At 39.5% G+C, this 13,394-nt stretch overlaps 1 protein-coding gene across 1 annotated transcript; it reads left to right on the forward strand.

Annotated features, from left to right (window-relative positions):
* Window positions 1–8,778: 8,778 nt before the first annotated feature.
* On the forward strand, window positions 8,779–11,177 carry LOC103555245 (metalloproteinase inhibitor 1-like). Its single transcript, XM_070613915.1, has 6 exons — window positions 8,779–8,941; window positions 9,144–9,266; window positions 9,441–9,514; window positions 9,947–10,061; window positions 10,328–10,449; window positions 10,789–11,177. Exons 1-6 carry the CDS (start codon window positions 8,887–8,889, stop codon window positions 11,020–11,022), a joined length of 723 nt encoding a protein of 240 aa, XP_070470016.1. The 5' UTR covers window positions 8,779–8,886; the 3' UTR covers window positions 11,023–11,177.
* Window positions 11,178–13,394: the final 2,217 nt, after the last annotated feature.

Here is a 13,394-nt window from a genome sequence, read left to right on the forward strand (position 1 = left end):
CCCAAAGTTATCCAATTTTATGCATTAAATATGTGCAGGTTTTGTATATCAATTATACCTTAATCAGGCCGTTTAGAAAAAGAAAGAACCTCACTGGCTCCCAGGCATCTTCTTCATCTTACACTTTGCAGGGGCTGACCCTGAGATCTTACAGGAGGTGGGAAGAAAACCAAAGGGGAATCTGCAGGGAGGATTAAGCCCCAGACTAGCTATTTAAAGACTGCTAGCTTAGCCACCAATTCTCTTGGTGGTCTCAGACCTGTCACTTCTCGCTCCCAACCTGTTTTCTCATCTATAAGATGAGTCACACTGCTGGCTCTGATATTCTGGTGTTCTAGTGTCCCTCAGATTGTAAAATTTTGTTTAAAGAAGCAAGTCTATACTTCCTTCATTAATAAAACTAAATTGAGGAGAAACTAGAACATTTAGACAATTAACTAATTGCTATTCCCTAGGACAACACAGTGATAAGGTGGCTGAGTATAATGTTTTTGACATCATCTTTCTCTTGGGGAAGCTCTGTCCTCTTAATTGCCTTGTACAGAATGTATGAATCATTGGTTCCTTTACTCCAATGCCCATGAGAAAAATGCAAAGAATAGTGAGCAAGTAGTTTGTTCCCAACACTCAGATATTCATTGAGGAATGCTAGAATAGCTTTAATCACACCAATAATACACAGTTATTTATGCGTGTGTTGGCTTTATTTGATCTAGAATTTTCCATGACACAGCACTGGCTTAATCCCTCTCCAAAAGGACTGCCATATATTCTTTAACATTCTGCTTGCTTCTAAAATCTCTCCTTTCTCTTCATTGTTATTCTATCCAATAATTAAGAGAGAGGAATCTGAAAATAGTCGACTACCTAAAGATCCCACTGGCTTCCCATTGCTGCCATCATTCACTCCAAACCTGTATCATGCTATCAACGCATTCCTTGATGGGCCCTACAAGGGACATTTTCTTTTATTGCTTCCTCAGCATCCTCACCCCCCACCCCCCACCACCAGCTGCAACACCCTGAATTTTCTTTGGAAAATTACTCCCTGCTATGGCTTGAGTAGTCTTGATCTCACTTCCAGGGCAAGAGTGACTCTTTATTGCCTTAGGCCACTCCAAATGACCCTTCTCCTGGCCATAGTGGTTGGTTCAGGGGTAGACACATGATCCAACCTGAGTCAATGAAATTCCTGGAGAGTTCCAAGAAATAGACTCTCTCTAGTGCCTTCCGGATGTAAGCAGGACATATGTAGCCAAAGAAGCTGCTGGAACTAGGGAGGAGAGACTACTAGAACTTGGTGTGAGCACTAAGGAAGAAGAGAAAGAAGTGGAGAGGGGAACGAGTCCTGGTCACATCATTGGAGGCCTGGATCAAGTCTCACCTGAACCTAGTCCTTCCCTTTCTCTTCTATTAGCCAATAAAGTGTATTTAAGGCAGTTTGGATTGAGTTTTCCACTTTTAGAAAAAAAATAATAAAATCCATAACTCATATAGGCCCCATGCATACTTTCCATATATTTGTGTTAGTCCTCATAGACTCTTTTCTTCTTATTTCACCAGACTCAAGGAGAATATTCAGGCAGAATGGACAGTGTGGGTGAGGGCCCAGCAGTGCTCATCAGGTTCCGGGGGTGCTGACTTGGTTATTAATAATTGGACCTGAGCACGGGGAGAAGGCAGAGGCAAGCATGACCCCAAGGAGGCAGACTTGAGTCACTTTGGGACTGACTGCTATTGCTATCAACGAAGAGAAAACATGAGTTTGGGCGAAGGAGACAAGGTTCAGGTCGGAACAACTTGAATTTGAGGAGAATTATCATACTGAGCTGCAGACCTCATTGGCTTGTCTACCATTCCCAGGAAGCTGGTGGTCCTTACAGGGGCATGGACTGTGTGTTCCTCATCTTCAATCCCTCTCCCAGACAACCCCAAGGACTACATGTTCAATCAATGAAGAAATAAGCAAATGAAAGCTGAATTATCCAAAAATAATTAAAGAACAATTAAGCCCCAGTCTCTTAAACTTGATGATTAAGTTTGCCAAAAGTTCTGTATATTTTCCCATTATTTTATTGAAGTCATAATGGTTTATAACATTGTGTAATTTCAGGTGTACATTATTATTTATCAGTTTCTGTATAGACTGCATTGTGCTCACCACCAATAGTCTAATTTTTTTCCTTCACCGTACATATGTGTGCCTCTCTACCCCTTTGGCCCTCCCCCCAACCCCCTTCCCCTCTGCTAACCACTAATCTGTTCTCTTTGTCCATGTGTTTGTTTATCTTCCAGGTATGAGTGAAATCACGCAGTATTTGTCTTTCTCTGTCTGGCTTATTTAGCTTAATATCATATCCTCAAGGTCCATCCATGTTGTTGCAACTGTGACAATTTTGTCTTTTTAATGGCTGAGTAGTATTCCATTGCGTATATATACCACATCTTCTTTATCCATTCATCAGTTGATGGGCACTTGGGTCGCTTCCATGTCTGGGCTATTGTGAATAGTTCTGAAAAGTTCTGCGATGCCTGCTGGTGGGAATGAGAGTCTGTCAGAGGAAGAGGTAGTGGTCAAGCTGTACCTTGAAGAAATAGGTGGAAGAAGGAAAGTGGGGCATTTTAGGCTGAGAGAGGGGCTTAAGCAAAGGTGTTCCTGCCTCCCTATCCGCTTGGGGAGTACCACTATACCGTGCAGGATTATATCACTGTTCCAAATAACTGGAGAGAGGCCAGAGTGAAGAAACCAATAAGGATCCCACCTCACCTAATAACCAATGACCCATCGCAGGGATCAGAGAAGTAGAGGGATTGTGCTTGGAGAAATAGGTCACAAAAAATTAAACCAAAAAGGGGCTCTGAACTGCTCTCTCCCCCTCCTTCCGCTGAGTCAGGAGATGACTTGGTATGTCTCTATTGAAATCCAGGGAATAGGAAATGAGGCAGCTGGTGCTGACGTTTTGTGCTTCTTATTTCTGATTACAGACAAGATGGGGAGATAGAAGAGGGGACTTTGAGCTCTTCTGATGAACAAACCCAGAAGCTAATTGCATTGTTTTGCTGTCTTTCCCTCTAAAGGAATTTTCCAGAGGAAAAGGTAGAGAGAAAATTTCTATTTAAGAAGAGGAAGAGTCTAGCTCCCATAATTGTCCCCAATTTAAAGAAGAAAAAAAAAAAGTCTTCAAATGGAAAGCATTGCTTCTAAGCTGGTTGTTCCATATGCATTTTAAAAAGAAAATATGGCACAACATAAAGAAGCTTTCTGTCAGCTGTTGGGGATTTGCATGAGAATGATCAAAGGGGCCCTTTTCCCTCTCTCTGAGATGTGTAAACTCTTATCGGCCTCCTCTTAAAAGGCTCTCTGGGTGTAGGCAGTTACTCCTCTATCATAACTGTTTACACTTACAGGCAATATAACTCTCATGGCTGGTTTTATGAATTTCTTAGCCGTCTGCAAGGAAGTACTTTGAAACATTAGAAAATCCATTCAAATCTTATTTAACAGGCAGCAGGTGACTTGGAAATGATTTTGTGCTCCTTCTTGTTTTCTAATTCTTTGAAGAATGATGATGCTGACTGGCCTCATTACTTCCACAGGGAAAAAGATCAGGTACCCAGAGACCTGTGAAATCAGAGGCGCTCACCCATCATTGTTATGCAATTTACACCTTCTGAGTTTTTAGTGACCAGATTAGATTTATCGAAAGAAATAATGAGATGATTGTGGCCTTGCATTCTGGAAAACTGCTCATGTTTTTGCATTTCAATATGAACACTATGGTGGAGCAGAGATGGTGTGGAATAGTGGATGAGGCACGGAACTTGGTGCTGCGAAGTCTGAGATGCAAACTCCAGTTTGGCTTGACTAAATAATTCAACCTTTCTAAATTTCAGTTTACCTTATCTTTAAAATAGGGTAATTGTATCCCTTCAAAAAGAGTGCTGAGGATTAAATGAGATAATATGTATCAAACGTCTCCTAAACATGATACACTGTATTGGTTCAATGGATTAGGGGGCGAGGGGCACGTTGCTGCTGACAGTGGTATTACAGAGCTTTAAATATTCATCTGGTGGAAGAAAACATTTAAGTGGGCTATTCTGTTCCAAATTATCCGTGATGATTGCAAAGGGTTACAGTAGGAAGAATTAATATCATCAGTCATATGAAATTGCCATTTTTTTAGTGTGGGATATTTTTATCATTTTAAATGTATAACAGAAGTTATTTGGAAATTTCCAGATATTTAGGAATTAAACAAGACACTTTCAAATAAGCCATGGGTCAAAGAGGAAATCATAGAGGGAATTAGAATATATTTTTGAATTGAATAAAACTAAACCAGAACATTTCAAAATTTGTGGGAAAGAGAAGAAGAGTGCTGAGAGTATAATTTATGGCTTTAAATGCCTATATTAGAAAAAGAAGAAAGGTCTAATATCAATAACCTAAGCTTTTACCTTAAGATGTTGGAAAAAATATATATTATATTAAAACTCAAGAGGAGAAAAACAATAAATGTGAATGGAAAGCAAAAGAAAAATAGAGAATATCAACTAAACCAAAAGATTGTTTTTTTAAAAGGGCAATCAAATTAATTGATGACCCAGTAGGTATATTAATCAAGGAAAAATTAGAAAATGTGCAGATTACCATTATCTTAAGTGATAAAAGAACATCACTACAGATCTTACATACATAAAAGTAGAATAAGGGAATATTGTAAAGAACTTTATGCTAATAAATTTGAAAGCTTAGGTGAATTGGACAAATTTCTTGAAAAATAAAAAATTCTAAAATACATGCAAGAAAAAGTAGAAAATTTCAGTAACACTGTATCAATTAAAGAAATTGACTTTGTATACTGAATTTTTCTTACAATACAAATAAACTTTGCTTCACTGGTTAATTCTAACAAGCGCTTAAGGAAGAAACAATACATTCATTCACAAACTCTTTAAGAAAATAACAGAGAAATAAATCTTTTCTTAAATTATTTTGTCATTGAAAAATTATCCTGACACAGAAATAAAAGAAAATAAAAAAAAACACCCCTAACATGAATATTTCTCATGAATATGCACACAAATTCGATAAGAAAACATTAGCAAGTTAAATGTAGCAGTATGTGAAGGATTGGGATTTAGGTACCAAAAGCAAAGTTGGTTTATCTTTAGGAAAACCAAATAATGTCAATCCACCACATTAACCAAATAAATGGTTAAAGAAAACCTGTTTAATTATATAAGTAGATGCAGAAAAAGAATCTGGCAAACTTCAATGATCATTCTTGATACTATCTCACAGCAACACAGCAATAGAAGAGAACATTAACTTATTAAACAATGTATAAGAATGCCCTACAACTAACATCATACTTAATTGTGAAAGACAGTCATTTCCCCTTAAGGTTAGCAACAGGGTACATGGTTCTACTCTCATCGAATCTATTCTTCATTGTAACAAAAGTTCCAGTCAGTCTATACAGCACTTCAAAGAAATAAAAGTCATAGTGATTAGAAACAAATAAGAAAAACTGTCTTTTCTCACAGATGACATAATCTTATATGTAAAATTTCTTAGAAATCTGAAGAAAATATACTATAACTGATAAGTGAATTTAGCTAGGTTGCAGAGACAAGAGCTATGTGCAAAATTCACTTGTATTTCTATATGACAGGAATAATTACAATTGAAATTAAAAATTAACACCTGCTACAGAAGCATAAAAATAAGAACTAGTTAACAACAAATTTAACAAAATGTGTGCCCGATTCATAACACTGTAAATACCAAACATTGCAGAGAGAAATTTAAAATGGTATGATAAATGGAGAGATATGAAATGCTCATGGGTCAGAAGACTCAATATTGGTGTCAGTTTTCCTTAAAATCATTTCTAGATTCAAATCAATCCCAGTCAAAGCCACGCAGGCATTTTCATAGATATTGACCAGCAGTATGTGAAATATATATGCAATGGGCTTTACATGCAATGGAAATAGCCAAACTAGCTTTGAAAAAGAAAACATTTGAAAGAATCGCACTACCAAGTTTCAAGTATATCATTGCTATAGTAACAAAATAGGGTATTAGTGTGAAAATAGATATGTAGATCATGGCAGAAAATATCCAGAAACAACCCACACACATAGGATGAGTTGATTTTCAACAAAGATGCCAAGGTAATACAATGAAGAAAATGGGTCTTTTCGAGAAATTATGCCAGAACAAAGTTGATGTTCTATGTGAAATAATTAACTTTGATTCTGTCCCCAGGCCAAACACAAAAATTAACTCAAAGTGGATCATAGACATAAGTGTAAAAGTTTATGCCTACAACGTCTAGAAGAAAACAGAACATTTTGGCAACCTTGGCATAGGCAAGAATTCCTACACTGGACACAAAAAGCAGGAAGTGTTTTAAAAATGACTTTCACTTAATTAAAAGAAAATACTTCAGTTATTTAAAAGACACTGTGAGAGGAAAAAAACCAAGCCAGACTAAGAGAAAATAGTGACTATTTTATGCAATAAAGTTGAAAAATAGAACAATTAAGTGACTATCCCTTTCTTGAAATACAGCAATGTGGCTCATTTTGCCTGAGGATAGTATTCTAATGAAATGCCTCACAAAGGGGAAAGGGATGGAGTGTGTCTGGTGGAGCTCCGAATTTCTATGTCCTGGGATAGGAAGAACCTGTGTGTGTGTGTATGTGTCTGTCTGTCTGTCTGTGTGTGTTCACCCCTATGGTACTCAAAATAATGTCCCTCCAAAGATAACCACATCCTCATCCTTGGAACCTGTAAATGTTACAGGGGGAATTAATGTTGCAGATAGAATTAAGTTTGTGAATCAGCCGACTTAAAACTAAAGAGATTATCCTCACTTATCAGAGAGGAGCCACCATACTCACAGAGATCTTTTAAATGTGGAAGAAGAAGGCAATAGAGCCAGTGTACTGTGACGTGAGAAAAACTCAACTAGCCATTGCTGGCTTTGAAGATGGAAAGTAAAGGCACATGGAGGCAAAAAGATAGGGGTATCCTCTAGCCATTGAAAAAAGCAAAAAATGAAAAAAAAATTCTTCTCTAGAAGAATATTAAAACATCTAGAATATACTCAATTCTGTTTTAAAGTCTCTGTAATGTGGTATTGATGAAGGAATAGACACAGGCAAATTGAATAGAACAGAAAATCATGATATAGTCTCAAATGCGGATGGAAATTTAGCATATGACAATGGTGACGTCTTGATTAAGTAGTGAAAAGATATCTTTGTAATAGAAGTATTGGGTTAAATGGATATCCATAAAGACAAAGACAAAATTTTCTCTGTGCATTATACTGATATTAAGAGAAATTCCAAATGGGCTAGAGATCTAAATATAGAAAGTGAAATTATGCAACTGATCGACGAAACCATGGGTACAATCCACTATCCTTGTTAATATGGGAAACCTTTGATAACTATAGAAGCAGTAAATCAAAGCACTGTTAAACTGATTACATTCAAAAAAAATTTTTTAATTCAAGAGGAGTAAAATGTTATATGAGAAAAATATTTGCAATCATACCGTGAAGAGTTAATATGTTTAATACGTAAATCCTAAAAACAGAGGAAAAGTCAATCAACTCTATAGAAAAAATAGGGCAAGATATGGACTAGTCGCAGAAAAAATAAAATGCAAATGGCCCTTAACCCAATCCTATTTCTAGAAATCACTTCTAAAACACATTTTCAAATATAAGAAAAGATGTATTCACATGCCTATTCATTGAAGTATTATTTGTAAGGGCAAACAGTGAAAAACCATCAAAAAGACCAATAAATAGGAACTAGTTGGATAATCCAGAGAATACCAACATGGAGAATTATACAACTGTATAAAAAATGAAGAGTATATATTACTATGTTGTCATCTTAAGATACTCCATAAAATAAAAATGGCAAGATGGCAAAAGAGATATATAGTGTAGTTCAACTATACCGAAGAGAGAGGATGAATGTGCTTATGTCTGTGCTTATAGATGGTTCAGTTAAAAGAATAAGGAAGGGTAAACCATAATATAATAAATGGAAGCCTGTAGAGGGTGGAGCAGAGAATGGAGCTGTGGGGAAGGCATAGAAGTTGAGTGCCTGGATAAATCTTGTTTAGTAGATTTGGTGTTGGAGGTGATTTTGTTTTCTCAAAATCCTAATGCAAATTTAAATTGTATAAAGGCGCTGAATATATTTTTAAAAATAAAACAAAGGAGTCAGTTTTCTAGGGTTGTCACAACAAAGTACCACAGTCTGGGTGGCTCGAACAACAGAAATGTATTTCCTTAGAGTTCTGGAGGCTAGAAGTCTGAGATCAAGGTGTCAGCAGGATTGCTTTCTTCTGATGGGTATCTCCTTAGCTTACAGATGGCTGCCTTCTCCTTGTACCTTCACATGGTCTTCCCTCTGTGCCTGTCTGTGTCCTAATCTCCTCTTCTTATAAGGACACCAGTAATATTGGATTAGGGCCCACCCTAATGACCTCAGTTTACCTTAATTCCCTCTTTCAAGACCCTCTCTCCGAAAACAGTCACATTCTGAGGGACCCAGGGTTAGGACATCAACGTGTGAATTTTAGGGAACACAGTTCTGCCCATAATACTGTCCAAGAGTGGGTGGAGTTGGTGGCTCTTTGGGTAACCATACAGAGAAGGATTCCAAGTGACAAGCACACCCAATAATCAGACCACACCTACCTGGTTGATATGCCTGAAGGATGAAATGGAAATGCGAATAAGAGAAAAATGAGTTCAAGTGACTAGTACACCCAGTAATCAGATTGTACCCTCCGATGGACATGCCCTAGGGTGAAAAGGAAATGCAGACAACTATTTATTTTTCATGGTGCTGGATGTTCTGCAGAAGCTGTGGTACGTCTCAGCTCAGATTGACAGAGGTAAGGCATTTGAGACGTGGGGCACAGACTTTGTGTATCTGATCCACAAGATTGTGGAAGCTGGGCCCAATCTTTTAGGTCCCTTGACATTAAGGAGGTAGACAGACCTCCAAAGCCAGCCAGCCCAGTTTCTGTCTACAAGTGGATGGGGGAGCTGGGCTAGAAAAAGTTCATACGTTGATTTATGCTTGGTGTCCCCCAGGGCCCACCATGGATCCCTCATTCCTGCTGGCCTTTCCTTTGCTCCTGGCTCTGTCAACACCTTGCAGTGCTTGTATTTGTAAACTTCAGCACCCTCAGACATTTTACTGCACATCAGATGTGGGTGAGTCTGGTGAGACACCAGAGGAGTCTCCACCAAGGGGGGGTCTCCCCAGGGTGTAGAAATGCAGAGGTGGGAGAGTCGTGATGATCTGAACATTGTCTCTAAGAGACTAGGATGAGGGCATCTTAAATCAATGAACCTCTGGGTCTCTGACCCATTTTTTCTTCCTCTCAGTCGTAATAGCTGATATATTAGGACCAGGAAAAGACACCAAGACAAAACGAGGATTGCAAGTCAATGTCACTCAGGTAAACCCAACACCTCCTTCCTTCTTAGCTCCTTCCCTCAAAACAAACAAGACTCTCCAATCTGCTCTTGCTAAGGGAATGGGATGGTTTACTGGAGCCCAGCAACTCCTATGAAAATCTAATGTCCTGGGGGCCGGCCCCGTGGCCGAGCGGTTAAGTCCGCGCACTCGGCTGTGGTGGCCCACGGTTTTGCTGGTTTGGATCCTGGGCACGGACATGGCACTGCTCGTCAGGCCACGTTGAGGCAGCGTCCCACATGACACAACTAGCAGGACGTGCAACTAAGATATACAACTATGTACTGGGGGGATTTGGGGAGATAAAGCAGAAAAAAAACAAAAGAGAGAGATTGGCAACACTTGTTAGCTCAGGTGCCAATATTTAGAAAAAAAAAAATCTAAGGTCCTAGCCTCTCTTTCCCTCCTATCATAGATACTCAAGGCTCCCGGGAAAAATCTGAGAATCCAGAACATCTACTCACCCCTGAAATTTGAGGACTGTGGTTATGAACTGAGGACTAATTTCCAATCACAATTACTCATCGCAGGTGAGCACCCTGTCCACGTACAATCCCTCAACCTTGCTACTCCCCTGAAAGGAGCACTCTACTTCTGCGACTCTACAGCAACAAGGACCAAGGGTCCCCTCTCCATGATCTGGGCAAATGCTGGACCATCATTCATGGCTGACGGGACCAGCCTCAGGGTTTCCAGATCCTCTGGGGCTGACTACCTAGGGCCCATAGCATGTCCTTCCCAAGGGCATCCATACACACTCTGCTGACTCTCAGGCCATGCTCTCTGATCACTGCAGGCTATCTGAGGAGGGGGAAACTGCACTTCACAAGATGTCATCTGGTTTATTTCTGGTACCAGCTCACCACAGAGCAGAGATTAGGTTTCCAGGCCGCATACAGAATGGGATGCAGCTGTCAAGTGAGTGTTCTCCTCAGTATTTTTTCTCTGTGGCCCAGGAATGGATCCTTGTCCCATTTTCTTGTTCCCAGATCTTCCTCCCTGTTATCTCCCTCTCTCAATGACCTCTGCTCCCTCACCTTCCTCCTGTTTCCTGGCCTCCCCGCCCCCCACGCTTCCTTCCTGTTTCCTGGTCTCTCCTTCCCTCTGCTTCCTTCCTGTTCCCTGGCCCATCTCACTATCCCCCTTAGCCTCTCCCTGTATTCAGACCCCTGCTGCCCTTGTCTTTTCAGGATGGGGTTTGTGAATAGGAGGTGTGAAGGGAGTGGCAACAAGTCCTGTATCTACCTCCACCCCTAGGTTCAACCCTGCATCGGCTGCTGGCGCCCCTGTCCTGAACCTGATTTGACAGAGTGTGTGTGGAAACAAAGAGACTGTGACTACAGTATATGGGCGGGAAACCAGTCCATGTTTTCCATGTGTATCCCCTCCGCATCTGGTCACTGTGAATGGGCCCGTGTCCCGAACAACTACCGACAACAGACCCCATTTCCACCTTCTTCTTCAGTCCCTGCTGCTGTAAAAATAATTTAGGATTTTAATAGTCTTTTCCTTGACCTGGCTAATGTTAACAGAATTGAGTTAGCTTTGTACATATTCAGTGAGTTACTCGCGTAAGTTTTACTTTCTGCAAGTAGTGCATGCATCAATAAAATTTACAAAAATAAATCCCAAGCTGACGAAGCCCACCCTGGGGACAAATTTCCTTTATCATCTCGATTCTACAATTATCTTTTACCTTTTATTCATCCAGCAACAGCATACCTGACCTGAAGCCTTCCCAATCCAGGGTTTCTGACATTTCCTCATCTTACTAAAACCAAGAGCCCTGGGTCCAGACAAAGGAATAAATGCAGAGAGACTTGGGTCAGACTCCACCAGACATGCCCTGGGCCTTCCCCAGATAATTTGTAGAACCAAAAGCCACTGGGTGAGGGGGAAAGGATATTCTTTGTTCCCACAGAATCAAGACTTCTTTGCAAATATAAAAATCATTCCTCGTCATGTTAAAGTCCTGAGAATAAAATATAAAACTTTTCAATTTTTATAAGAGCACAAAAGGGAATATCGTTAGGATTTCAAATCACACAAGGCACCAAATATGAAGGAAAATATTGATAAATTTGACAACTTTTTAAAATAACACAGCTTTCCAAAAATAAAAGCACCATAAATACTATAAAAATATAACATGTGGACATAGATTGGAATCGTAGAGGATTTACAGCTTTCTGGTAAAAATAAGGTCTGACCAATGATTGTTTTGGGGAATTGACTGAACTGTTCCTATGAACATAATTTATCCACTTAGGGGGCTGGCCCAGCGGCATAGTGGTTAAGATTGTGCACTCTGCTTTGGCAGGCCAGGGTTTGTGGATTCGGGTCTCAGGCGTGGACCTACACATGGCTCATCAAGCCACACTGTGGCAGGCATCCCACATACAAAATAAAGTAAGATTGGCAAGGATGTTCGCTCAGGGCCAATCTTCTCCACCAAAATAAAAAAAAAATATAGGGCCCTTCCAAAAATAGTCTCTTCTTTCTTTCTTTGTTTTACTTATTTTTTAAAAAGTTTTGAATAATATTAGATTTACAAAAAAAGGTGCCAAGATGGTAGAGAGGATTTATATATACCCTTCACCTAGTTTGCCCTGATGATAACATCTGATGTAACAACAGCACATTCATCAAAACTAAGAAATTAATATGACTATAATATTATTAGCTAAATTCTGTTCAGAATTCTACAGCTTTTCCTTTTTTCAGTTCCAGAATCCAATCCAGGACACTGCAGAAATTAGTTGTCTTGTCTCCTCAGCCTTCTCTGGTCTGTGACAACTTCTTAGTTTAATTTTGTTTTTGACGACTTGGCAATTTTACAGAGTTCTGGTCAGGTGTTCCATAGACTGTCCCTCAATTTTGGTTTGTTTGGTGTATTTCCATGATTAGACTGGGGATATTAATTTGGGGGAAGAATACCACAAACAGGAAGTACTTTTCTCATTGCACCATATCACAAGTACATGGTATTGACATTATGTCAGTGGTGGTGTTAACATTGATACCTTGGTTAACGTGGTGTCTGCCAGGTTTCTCCACTGTAAAGCCACGATTTTTCCTTTTCTATACTCTATTGGCCATACCCCTTTTTTTTTTTTTTTTGGTTAGGGTTGAGGAAGGTTAACCCTGAGCTAACATCCACCACCAAGCCTCCTCTTTTTGCTGAGGAAGACTGGCCCTGAGCTAACATCTGTGGCCAACTTCCTCTATTTTATATGTGGAATGCCTGCCACAGCCTGACTTGATAAGTGATGCGTAGGTCCATGCTCGGGATCTGAACCTGCGAACCCCAGGCCACCAAAGCTGAGCGTGTGAACTTAACCACTACACCACTGGGCTAGACCCCTCCCATTTTTTTGAATTGGACAATGGAACTTAGAAACCCATATCTGGACACTGGGTTATTCATTGCTACTGGAGTGTTATGGCTTCTAGGCCCTCTCAGTAGACAGAGTTGGAAATATATGTATGTATACTAATTCATGTATATACACATAGTTATAACTCTTTTTCTCTCTCTCTCATATATATTAAAATAAACATGAGTTTATGCTGTCTCCAACATGTAATACAGGGTTCATTCTAGTCCTTGACCCTTGATTATTTGTATCCTTTTTCTCTGACAATAAGAACCTGACTCCCATTTTATATAATTTATGTACTTCTTTGTTCAACCCTAGTAAACAGGTAAAGTAGTCTCAGAATTGTCTGTGAAAATAAATTTACCAACCAGAGTACCAAATTCATGTCGTTTTACATAAATCCATTTGTTAAAACTCAAATGCACATGGTCCCTACCCTCAAGCACCAAAGGTACCCAAGTGTACCTGGGTCCTTTCTGGAGG

This window comes from Equus przewalskii, chromosome 3 (assembly GCF_037783145.1).
Source record: "Equus przewalskii isolate Varuska chromosome 3, EquPr2, whole genome shotgun sequence".
Lineage (NCBI taxonomy): Eukaryota > Metazoa > Chordata > Mammalia > Perissodactyla > Equidae > Equus > Equus przewalskii.

Excerpts from the sequence above, each read along its gene's own strand:
- LOC103555245 (XM_070613915.1), top strand. The coding sequence starts at position 8,887 with ATGGTGCTGGATGTTCTGCAGAAGCTGTGGTACGTCTCAGCTCAGATT. Across the intron at positions 8,942-9,143 it reads CTCAGCTCAGATTGACAGAG|GGCCCACCATGGATCCCTCA; the intron begins GTAAGGCATTTG and ends GGTGTCCCCCAG. Across the intron at positions 9,515-9,946 it reads TGCAAGTCAATGTCACTCAG|ATACTCAAGGCTCCCGGGAA; the intron begins GTAAACCCAACA and ends CTCCTATCATAG.